General features: G+C 53.1%; 2 protein-coding genes across 2 annotated transcripts; both read left to right on the top strand.

Moving 5' to 3' along the window:
- Nucleotides 1-799: 799 nt before the first annotated feature.
- LOC140925639 (uncharacterized protein F54H12.2-like) lies at nt 800-2,176 on the top strand. Its single transcript, XM_073375553.1, has 2 exons — nt 800-1,392; nt 1,561-2,176. The coding sequence occupies exons 1-2, from the start codon at nt 800-802 to the stop codon at nt 2,174-2,176; spliced, it is 1,209 nt and encodes a 402-aa protein (XP_073231654.1).
- Nucleotides 2,177-3,311: 1,135 nt separating this feature from the next.
- On the top strand, nt 3,312-4,025 carry LOC140925638 (uncharacterized). Its single transcript, XM_073375552.1, has one exon. The coding sequence runs from the start codon at nt 3,312-3,314 to the stop codon at nt 4,023-4,025; it is 714 nt and encodes a 237-aa protein (XP_073231653.1).
- Nucleotides 4,026-12,187: the final 8,162 nt, after the last annotated feature.

Here is a 12,187-nt window from a genome sequence, read left to right as displayed (position 1 = left end):
TGGTGACCATCGGTCTCAAACAGCTATAAAAAGCCATTCACGCCACGCGAGGGACCCAAAAGCACCTTCGACGTGACACCGACAAAATGCGCGGAGGCAATTTAACGCGATACCACACGCCCGTGCTCACCCCGCAAGACGGGAAAGGGTTGGCCGAAGACTTGATCAAACTGGCGGGACCCATGGTCCTGCAGCAAGCGCAAGCGGGACTACAAGATATTCAACGAGGCAAGAGTGCCGCAGAGACGTGGGCGGATCGACGTGGACAACTCACCCGCGGCTTAAAACGGAAAGCCCCTGCCATGGCCTGGGCAGGTGGCAAACACCAAGCCAAAAAAACCTATAAAAGAGCGACTCAACGTATACGGGACATCTTTGGACGTTAAACATGGTACGCGTGGGTGGTTTTCTCAAAACGCAAAATCGCATTCGACGGCAACGCGCCCGTGGACGGTTCATCTCGCCGTACCAAGTCGGGGGCACGATCTTTGGCAAGTCCACCATGGCGCGCTATCCCTTGATGTATACTTCCTCCCGCCTGACGGACCCCCTCACCATGGAGAAGAGGATGAAAGGGGGCACGATTTTTGGCACGTCCACTCGCATGCACATGGGGGATCCCATGAGGGTCCTCGCGGCAGAGCAAGACAAAGTGAGAAGGAGACGTTGGCTCGGGCAACGGATGAAAGGGGGGGATCTCAGAAAAGTGTTGTGGGCCAATCAAGCCAAAGCCCGGAGGCAACGGAGGCGAAAGGGTATAAAAAGGGGGGAACGTTGAACCCCAGGGACAGACCGCATCATGTCGCTCCAACTGTTTGACGTGCCCGATGTGGATTATCGGTACGAAGCCTCTCGGGAGGTGGAGTTTCAACCCGCCTTGACGGGGATCCAACCCATCACGTTCTCCATCCCGGGCTCTGACGATTATTATGACACCAATTCTCTCCGATTCAAAGTCAAAGTCCGTCTGACCAATCCAGCCGCTGGGTATACTGGCTTGGATGAGGGGCTGCTCATCTCGGATGGCAACGAATCGAGACATGTGTACTGCGTCAACAATTTTGGACACACCATCTTTCGAGATATCACCCTGAGCATGAATGGGGTCCTCATGACGGAACAGAGCAACACCTACCATTACAGAGCCTACCTAGAAACCCTCTTGAACTTCAACCGAGAAGAAGGGGCCACCAAGTTAGCCCCGCAAGGATGGGTCAATCAGCTGAATGTGGTGAATGTCATGGGAGCCACCGCCGCCAATTCCGATGTCCCTACAGACGCCAATTGGAGTGGGAATGCAGAATTGCGTACCTTGACGAGCCGATTACTGACTGAGCATTGGCACACCTTCCTCATCCGTCCCCATTTGGCACCCCTCAAGACAGGCAAATTGTTGGTCCCCAATATCCAGATGGACATAGAACTCTTCCTCAACCCCAACACTGTCTATTTGCTAGGTACCCCCAACAAAGGCACTTTAGTCGCCAAGAAATTTCCAGCCATTCACCCAGAAGACATCAAAGTCACTTTGTTGATGAGAAAAGTGACCTTGAATGCCAGTGTCTATGTGAGACTGCAGAAAGAAAGACAGCTGGGCAAACAGATTGCCCGCTACCCCGTGGTGCGGAGCGAAATCCGTACTTTTTCCTTTGATGGACGCACCACCCAGTGGGAACAGGACAATGCGTTTGTGGGTCGATTTCCTGACCGAGTGATGGTCGGGTTATTGCATTCAGATGCCTTCAATGGAAACCTACAACGCTACCCCTTTGCCTTTGAAAAGTTTGGGGTCACCCAAATACGTCAGACCTTGAATGGAGAAGAATACCCTTACAGAACCCTGCAACTGACTGGAGATCAAGCCTATGAAGATCTACTGGGGTACGATCGATTTCTACAAGCCATGGGTGCCTACAATGAAGATAAGATTCCCCTCCTGCTGCCTGGAGATTGGGGACAAGGCAAGAACTGCACGTTGTTCCTGTTCAACAATGTGCCCAGTGGAAAAGCCGATGATCCTCAGTATCGCAACCCCCGTCAATCGGGCAATACGCGACTGATCATTGATTTTGCTGCTGCAGTGGGACACAACATCACTGTGTTGGTCTGGAGCGAGTATGAAAACATGTATGAGATCAATCACATGGGAGGTATAAAATACAACATCAACGGCTGAAGTGGACTCAGAAGACAGAAGACACCGGGCATGGAGTTTGTGGCGCTCAGTGATAGGGTGCTGCGCACGTTGGCCCTAGAAGATCCCACCTTGCGACGCGTGTTTCATGGCGTGTACCCCGCCGACCGGTTACCCCGTTCACCTCCCAAGAGTATCCGTCAAGCCTACATTGTCAACACGGATCCGGCGGGAGAACCGGGACAACATTGGTTGGGGTTGTGGACGGAACAGAACAAGTGCGAGATCTTTGACAGTTATGGGCTGCCCCTGCACGTGTACACCCACCCGGACCTGCACCAATGGTGGAGTCAATGGAAGCACCTGATCCGCAGTGACCAGACCTTGCAAGCCTTGGATAGTCAGACCTGTGGCCATTATGCGTTATTTTTCCTGAAAGCCCGAGCCCAAGGCCAGTCCTATCAAGACTTTTTGGGGCAATGGAGTTGCGACAATTTAGTGTTGAATGATCAGAAAGTGGCTGATCGCTTGAAACGGGTGATTAAACAAGAAGTCCAAGATGAAGTCGATGCCCGCCCAGAGGAGGGAGGGCAAAAGAATGTGAGCCGCCAGGCCTTTATGCTTTGTAATCCTTGTGAGTGTTAAGAAATAAAAAAACACCATAAAACGAGAGGTGTGGTGAACGAGTAGTCATTTCATCATGATTACGCGAGGGGATGTCCAGCGGGTGATTGACGCTTTCCTATTAGAAGAAACCCTGTATTGGTGGTCCCACCCCATTGAACGGGTGAATACTGTCCAAGGAGTGGATGCCTGGGATGGGTATCATTGGCTCATAGCCCGCCAACTGGCGCAAGACCAGGACTGGGTCGCGCTCAACACTACATGGACACCATGCAAGAAACGCATTTAAGAGAGACGATGGAACACCTGATTCAGTTCGAATCGCCACGCCTCTACCGCGAGTATTGGACGGCATGCCCAGCCACAGACGACGACGACGGCAGCGCGCTTCCTCCCGACGACCCCGTTTCCGTCAAAACGGACGAGGCATCATGAGCGTGTTGGCCAAAGCGTATAAAATCGGCGACAAATTGGGACGTGACAAACGGTATAAACGTATGGGCGCGAAAGGAGCCACGGGTCATTATCGACGTCACCCTCGACCGTGGGAAGGATGATCCGACAGCCCAGTAGTGTGATTATCGCGGGCCCGTCGGGCAGTGGCAAGAGCGAGTTAGTGGAACAATGGTTACGGGACCTCAACGTGTTTCAAGTCAAACCCAAGAAGATCGTCTACGCGTACGACCGATGGCAACCCCGGTTTGAGCGTATGCAAAAGAAAGAGGGAATCCAATTTCATCGCGGGTTACCAGACCCCCGTCATTTAACCCAATGGTTTGGCCGGACGCGTGGTGGCGTGCTGGTGTTGGACGATTTGATGGAAGAAGGGGGACAGGACAAACGCGTGTTGGATTTGTTCACCAAAGATTCTCATCATCGCAACATTACCGTGTTGTATTTGACGCAAGATTTATTCCCGCCGGGTAAATTTGCCAAGACCATTAATCGCAACGCGCATTACATTGTGGCCTTCAAGAACCCCCGGGATCAAACGGGCATACGGACCATTTTACTGCAAGCCTTTCCCGACCGATGGCGTCAAGTCTTGCGCCTATTTAAACGCATCACGTCCCGTCCCTTTGGCTATTTGATGTTGGATGTGCATCCGGCGTCGGATGATCGATACCGTTTGTGGAGTCATTTAACGCGCCGAGAAGGCAAGGCGCAAGTCCATACCTTGCCCGTGGATGTCCCTGCCGTTCGAAAACGAACTGCAACGAGAACTCGCCCGGGTCCGTCGGCAAAGAGAAGGCGGACAACATATTGACTTGTCGGTCCGCATGGACACACCGACTTTCTCGCCCGCCGGGGTGGGGTCCCCAACCTCGCCCTCGGTACTTCGGGACCTTAGTACCATGACGGACATGGTGGCGGAATTGACCCAACCCGTGGATCGAGCCCAATTGGATCAAGAGATTGAGGATTTTAATTTGACCTACCCGGTCAATGTGGACGATGCCCTGAATGCCTTTACCTTACCCCCCGTGGCAGGCACAGGCACCACTACCACCACAGCACCGCCACCACCCACGATCACCACGGCTCCCACCACGACAGCCACCCAAACCCGTCCCACCACGTCCACCCGCACACGTCCTACGGCCACTACCACCACTGCCTCCAGACGACCCAGACCACGCCCTGTCACCACCGCTACGACCACCACGGCTCCCTCCCGCCCCTCCACGTCCCGACGTAGTGCTGGAGCCGGCACCAGGACCACCACGTCCACGGTGACGACCCCGACGGGCCGTCCTACCGTGGCCGCCAAACAACCGCGACGACGTCCCCGTGTGCCCTCTCCACCGTCCCCGGGTTCCTCCCCACCGTCGGAGGATGAGGATGAAGATGATGATGACGACGATCGAGGACGAGGCTTAAGGCGACGGTTGGATTTGTTGAATGAAGATGCGCAAGAACGGGCTCGAGGGAGACGCATTCGCAATATCACGCATACCAATACGGTGACCACCGTGTATGAAGAAGGAGGGCGACCGTCGGTACGTCGCACGTCCACACGAACGTCCGGTCCACCCCCACCACGCCGAGGCCGTGGCCGTGGCCGTGGCCGAGGGCGTGGACGGGGTCGACGCTCGTGAAGCTATAAAACCAGGAGCCTGCCTTCGACGGTCCCCAAAACCATGTGTGGTCAATGTCGACGTGGGATGGCCCCTCGACGCAAACGCAAACGCACCACGACCCGACGTCGACGCAAGATGAAGGGTGGGACGGTGCCGTACATGGTGAATTTCAAGAAAGGGTTTGAGTTGTTGACGACCCCGGATACGTGGAAGATACCTTCCAAAGCCGAAATCAAGTCCGCCAAACGACAAGTGGCCGACTACAAACGCCAGTATCGTGCCAGTGGTACGAGGGATTCGTACAACACGTGGTTGGCCAAGAAGGGGTACGCCAAAAAAACGGGGTGCAGTGTGATGTGAACATGTATAAAAGAGGCTGGCGGTGGTCAGCGCTTAGAACTGTCATGGGACCCCGACGCAAACGCCGACGCACCACGACGCGGCGTCGCCGACCCGCCAAACGACCACGGTGTATGACCTATAGTCAAGTGGGGGGTGTCTCGCCTGGCCTGCCTCTTGGGATTCTCAAAGCCGGTTATGGGGCCACTAAAGCCATTGGGGAGCATCAAACCAAGCGAGCCATCAAAATTGCCGACAAACGCCGACGAGACGTGGAATCTGGCAAACGGAAACGCTATGCGGGGGAATCGTTTAATTGTTCTATCATGTAATGAAAATGTATAAAAAGACCTGGGTGGACCTGAAGAGGCGTTAGTTGGAGGATGGTCCGTGGACCCAATGGACGCCGACACCGTTATGTCCCCCGAAAACGACGCCGTCGACGTGGATTGCAACGTGGAGGCGTGCTCCCCATGCTGGCAGTGGCTCTCTCGCCTTGGGCGTTCAAGAAGAAACGTCGACGGACGCGTCCACGTTAGACGCGATCCAGTGCTCAAAAAAGGAAAAAAAGCCGTGACGTTCACGTTGGAATGGGACCCCCACTATGATTCATTGTTATGCCATCAGTGTCGCACGCATATGCAATGTTATTATCATGGCGAATTGTGTGGCAGGTGTGGAGCCCTTTTTACCATAAATAGACCTTGTTCGTTGCCTGAACTCAAGAGTCAGCATGGCGTGGCGCATGGAACGTCAAGCTCCGTTCTTGAAAAGTGTCTTACAAGAAGCCAATCAGCATAAACGACAAGAATTGTTGCGGATGGCCAATGCGGATCAGATCAATGCCATCAGTGAATTAGTGATGAACACGCTCCGTGGCACCGTGCCCCGTTCTCGACAGACTATCACGTTGCTCAAACCTCATGCCCAAAGTTTACGCGCCATGGCCAAACCCGCGCATTCGGTGAAACGACGGCGCGCCATCATGATGGCTCAAACAGGCGGCGCTCTCTGGCCGGAACTCTACCGATGTTATAAACGTTGCATGCGCTAAAGGAGACACGTCAGTTGCACCATGGAACCCGAGATGGTGAGCACCACGGTGGACAACGCCCCAGCTTTTTTACAATTAAAAGAAAAGTATAAACAAGAATTGGTGGAAGATACTCGTTTGAGTAAAGCCGCGGATTTGGCGGCCAGACAACATGTGCTCCTGACCAGCGAGGTCCCGGATGCTTGGAAACGACCGCAACTCAAAGCCGTGAGCCGTCAGTTACGCCATTGGACCAAAAAAGTGCGCCAACCCTTTGGAGCGCCGGCGGGGGGTGTGCGCGCTGCAGGGGCTACGACGCCCGGTGAGGATGATGATTTTGAGGCGGGGCCGATGCAAGCGTGGTTCACGCAATTGGTGAAGGCCACTCAGGGTATAAAACAAGGCTCCACGCCAGCTGGGCCCAGAAAACCACCTGTCCCGCCTAAACCGAACATCACCCCGAGTGCTAAAAAGAAACTCAAGTTTACACCTCAAGTGAGTAGTGCTGAGTTGGCCCACGAGTTGCCTTTTTCAGACAGGCCCGGTACAGCACCCTGGGATACCCCTAGTGAACGAGTGGACTCCATCAAGAAAGCGGTTGCGCGTGATATTCGCAAACGCACGACAGACTCTGCCAAAAAGAAAGCCGCCAGTATCGCCAAAAAGAAAGCCACTGGGTTCGCCAAGAAAGCCTTGGATTGGAAATCGTGGAAAACCCCGTGATGGGTCGGAGACGTCGTGGGACAACCACTTCCCGTGCCCGATCGAGGCGACGACCACGACGATCGCAACGTGGGGGCAAATTATTTGATGTGCAAAACCTCCTCAACAAGACGGGGATTGAATTTCATTGGCCCGGCTATCAGTATATGGGCCCTGGCACTCATTTGAAAAAACGGTTGGCCCGTGGGGATCCCGGCATCAACCGGTTAGACAGGATTGCGAAAGTACATGACATGGATTATGACAAAGCCAAGACCTTGAAAGATAAATGGGTGGCGGATCGCAAGATGATTGCCAAGATTGATCAACTCCCTGGTAGTAAAACCCTGACGGAGCGTATTGTGAGACGCATTATGAAAACCAAACTGAGATTGGGCATGTAATTAAGTGGAACACAGTCATCACACAATGGAAATGATTTAAAACACATGGTTTAATAAAACTCACATTTGTTCTTACAGATATTGTTGCAACTGTTGTAAGGCATCGGAACGGGATGATTGCACAGGGTCCTCGTCAAACTCGGAGTCGGACCAGTCTAGCGGACACCACGGGAGGGGAAAGGGACGTTCCAAATGTTCGGCCAAGCGTTGGTTTTGTGTGGTCTCCATCCGCTTCCGATATTTTTCTTTCTGTAACGCTCTCCACCCCTCTTCTCCCAAGGCTCGTTGTTTTTCGGCCCGGAGTTGTCGCCGCCGCTCGTTCAATCGGTGTTTGTAGGCCTCGTACGTCCCCTCCTCTTTCATTTTGGCCATCCAGTTCTTTTGGGCTTGCGCGTTTCTTTTTTTTACCTCAGTGCGCTTCTCCTCCGACATGGCATAGTAGCGTTTCATCCCATACTCCACTTTTTTTTTTTTGAAGGCCTCGTACTCCCCTTTGGCTTTCAAGTTTGCCATGTGCTGGTGGTAGCGTCGACGATGGAGGGCCTTTACTTTCTCGATCCCGTTCACAGAGGCATACTGACGTTTCCGATACAGTTTTTGGTTCCGTTTGTTGACCTCGGGGTCCCGCTTTTTTCGGTGCGATGCTGGCGTATCCATACTTTAATTCCAGTAAACGGGAAGAACACACGTCCGCTAACGCTCGCAACTTTCGGAAGGGACTCTCGGTTCTCTGTCGAGCCTGGGCACGTCGGTCCCGCTGTTGTTGCGTAATCTGTTCGCGGTGTTTGTGATAATAGTCTCGGTTCAATAGACGCACATAGGCCGCGTTTTTGGTGCGATACCGCAGACAGGCCAGTCGGTTGAGTTCTCGGGCTCGGGCTTCCTGTTCGGGGGTCGGCGCTGGTTTAGGCGGTTTGGGGGGTTTCACCTTTTTCTGAGCCGCCCGCTTTTCTCGTTTCTGCTGCAACAATCTTTCCTTATTCCTGACGTACCATTCGTGTTTCAACTGTTTCGCCTTCTCGGGATTTTTGTTGGGCATTCTCAAACGCAACTGACGTCTGTTCTGATGGACAGACTTTATCTAAGGTTCCATCGGCCAATCACCGATCTCGGTCCAGGCCTAGAGGAGATGGAAGGAGTCTGTACCCATGGGGGGGACCCCCCTCAATCTTCTTCTAGTCGATCAAACCCCCTCACCTGACTCTCACCTGAGCTGGATCCACCAATCCCAGCGCAGACGAGATCACGTGAGACGGTCTATAAAAGTCTACGTCCAGCGCGGGAAAATTCAAATGGTTTTCCGCTGTCATGGCGGAGGCATATCCATTCAGTGACGATGACGAAGGGGATGCTCTATTGGACCGCGCTTATGATCGGTGGGAACAGTTGGGAGGGGCTGCTGTCCGTGGCCCTCTCTTTCAGTTTACTATGCAACCTATTGGTCGACGACGCCGCTGGCGTGATGTGGTGGAGCGGGCGCAATTCAATGCGCAATTACGACAATTGCGGGATCCTGTGCCTGGAGATAATATTGGGTTGGCGTTGACCGAAGCACTCCATCAAGCCATTGAAACAGAACTGGGCCGCGAGCAGCGACCTGCCCATCATTTTGTGAATTTTGCTATCACAGCGCATGGATTCACCCACGCTTACCAAACAGCCAATTTTACCGTAGGGGAGTTTTTACAACGTACCGCTCGTTTGGATGAGATGTTGGCCACGTTAGCCGGCAAGTTGAACAGCAATGAAGCCTTCAACCCCGATCGTGGGTTCCAAGTGGATGTGGTGTTTGTGTCTATGCCCGGCCCAGGAACAGGCCATCGTAAACAACGCAATGCCGGACGTCTATGTCTGGATCGAGAGAACAAGAAAAAGAAATGCATTATTACCATTCGAAACAGAGATGCTTTATGTTGTGCCCGCGCGATTGTCACCATGCGAGCCCACTGCCATAAAGATCAAGGCGTGGATGGGTTTCGTGACTGGGATAATCTCAAACGGGGTCGTCCTGTGCAGTTACGTCAAGCCCAAGCTCTCCATCAGCAAGCAGGGGTGGCTGAGGGTCCCTGTGGTTTACCCGAGCTGCGTCAATTTCAGCAAGCATTGGGGTCTCAGTATCAACTCTTGGTGATGACCCGGATGAAACCTTTTTTTCTCATCTTCAAAGGCCCTAACGCGCCTCATCCAATCCGTTTACTCAAATCCAACGATCATTTTGATGGTTGTACGTCTTTTCCGGCGTTTGTGAACCGCTCTTATTATTGTCTGGACTGTGAACGAGGGTTCAACACCAACGATCGGGCCCATCACAGTTGTCAAGGGAAACGCTGCAAAGCGTGTGGTCGATTTGACTGTCCCGATTATGTGCGTGGCACTCGCCCTACGGATTATTGCCCCTTATGTCATCGCAAGTTTTATGGTGAGCAGTGTAAACGTCATCATGTGGACAGTCGGCAATGTCAATCCATTAAAACCTGTCTCAAATGCCAGGCCCAGTACACCGTCGTCCCTAACCAACGCCATCAGTGTGGGTACGCCAAATGTCCCGTGTGTCACGAATGGGTGTCTATCCAATACCACAAGTGTTACATTCAACCCGTGGTGGAGGAGGAAGAGACTGAACCCACAGAGGAGGGGGGAGGTAGCATGGTGGCGCCACCCCCTCCCCTGTTTGTTTACGCCGATTTTGAAGCCATGCAGAATGCGGAAGGTGTGTTTGTAGCCAATTTGTTATGTTATTCGTCTAGTGAAGAAACGACCATTCATGTGTTGGACGGAGAGGATTGTGCCCTCCAATTTTTGCGCGATTTGGATGATCTTACAGACCTCCCAGACAGCGAGAGTGAGCGGACCATTCTCGTGGTGTTTCACAATTTGAAAGGGTTTGACGGCATGTTCATTCTGCATGAACTGTACCAGCAACAACGCGAGGTGGTGGATCAATTGACCGTGGGCGCAAAAGTGTTGTCCTTCAGGAGTGGACCCCTCAAATTCATTGACTCGTTGTGTTTCCTACCTATGCCGCTGGCCTCGTTTCCCAGCACCTTCAATTTGACCGAATTGAAGAAGGGCTTTTTTCCGCATTTGTTCAATACACCGGATCATCAACAGTACGTGGGCCGCATCCCCGATTTGGAATTTTACGATCCTGAGGGCATGATGGCCAAAAAGAAAGACGAACTGACGCGTTGGCATGCCGACCAAGTCCATCGTAACGTGCGTTTTGATTTCCAGCAAGACATGATCGAGTATTGCAAATCAGATGTGGCGCTGTTGAAAGCGGGATGTGAAGCCTTTCAACAAGAATTTGAACGGCAGGCTGGGTTCAATCCCATGGCCAAATGTATCACCATCGCCAGTGCCTGCAATCTCTATTGGCGCAAGCATCATTTGACCCCCGACACCATTGCCGTTGAACCGCTCCAGGGGTGGCGAGGGGCTCAAGTCAATCAATCCCTCAAGGCCCTACAATGGTTGTACTACCAAGAACACCTTATTCCTAAAGAGGGGGCTAGTGCCGATCGCATTCGACATGTCCGGAATGGGGGTGAGCAGTTTGTCCGGACCCTTGTGAACAGTTATTTCGTCGATGGCTATGATCCTCTGACCCGCACTGTTTACGAATTTCATGGGTGTCTCTACCATGGCTGTCCCACTTGTTATCCCGTGAGAGATGCCAAACATTATGCCACACCGGATCGAAGCGTAGAGGAACTCTATCAGGCCACGCTCTCCAAACGCCTGGCCCTGCTCCGAGCGGGTTATACGGTGATCGAAATGTGGGAGTGTGAGTGGGACAAGTTGGTGGCCACGGATGAAGCTGTCCAACGTTTCTTGACGTCGTTTGATTTGGTGGCACCCTTGGAACCCCGTGACGCCTTTTTTGGGGGTCGCACCGGTGCCGTGGCGTTGCATGCCGTGGCTGAAGAGGGGGAGGAAATACGTTATGTGGATGTGACCTCCCTGTACCCATGGGTGAATAAGAACTGCCCTTACCCTATCGGTCATCCCAAGATCATCACCCAACCCGCTGACCAGTCCCTGGCGTCCTATTTTGGTGTGGCTACGGTGGATATTCTGCCTCCCGCTGGTCTATTCCACCCCGTCTTGCCTGTACGCTGTGGCCAAAAGCTCACCTTTCCTCTCTGCCGTGCCTGTGTCCAGACAGAGCAAGCCCAACCCATGTTGACCCGAACCCAGTATTGCCCTCATTCGGATGCAGATCGTACACTACGTGGGACCTGGTGTACGCCCGAATTGGTCAAAGCCGTGGAAAAGGGGTACACCTTGATCAAGATCCATGAAGTCTGGCATTTTCCCCCCGAGCAACGCCAAACGGGTCTTTTCGCTGATTACGTGAACACTTGGCTCAAACTCAAACAAGAATCCGCGGGGTGGCCCGGTTGGTGTCAGACCCTCGAACAAAAACGCGACTACATTCATCGCTACCAGGAACGGGAGGGGATCCGACTGGACATTGCCAGCATTGCCAAAAACCCTGGTCGCAAGGCCACCGCCAAACTCATGTTGAACAGTTTTTGGGGCAAGTTTGGCGAGCGGATCAACAAACCCACCACCGTCACCGTTCAAAACCCCGCCCATTTGTTCAGCCTCGTTTCTGATGCGGCTCTTGATCTCAGTACGCTCCGCCTCTGTACCGACGATATTTTGGAAGCCGTCTACACCAGTGTCCAAGACAATGCCGTCAAAGGCACCAAGACCAACATCTTTGTGGCGGCGTTTACCACGTGTCATGCCCGATTGAAACTCTACGAGTCCCTGGACACTCTCCAGCAGCAAGTGCTTTATTATGATACCGACAGTGTAGTGTACAAGTGGCGTCCCGGTCAACCCAGTATTGCCATTGGGG

Source organism: Porites lutea, chromosome 2 (genome assembly GCF_958299795.1).
Source record: "Porites lutea chromosome 2, jaPorLute2.1, whole genome shotgun sequence".
Classification (NCBI taxonomy): domain Eukaryota; kingdom Metazoa; phylum Cnidaria; class Anthozoa; order Scleractinia; family Poritidae; genus Porites; species Porites lutea.
The sequence above is the reverse complement of the archived record's forward strand: the minus strand, read 5'-3'. Positions and strand labels throughout refer to the sequence as shown.

Coding starts and splice junctions, on each gene's coding strand:
- LOC140925639 (XM_073375553.1), top strand. CDS start 800: ATGTCGCTCCAACTGTTTGACGTGCCCGATGTGGATTATCGGTACGAA. Junction 1,393..1,560: donor CCCCTCAAGACAGGCAAATT/GTTGGTCCCCAA, acceptor CTTGAATGCCAG/TGTCTATGTGAGACTGCAGA.
- LOC140925638 (XM_073375552.1), top strand. CDS start 3,312: ATGATCCGACAGCCCAGTAGTGTGATTATCGCGGGCCCGTCGGGCAGT.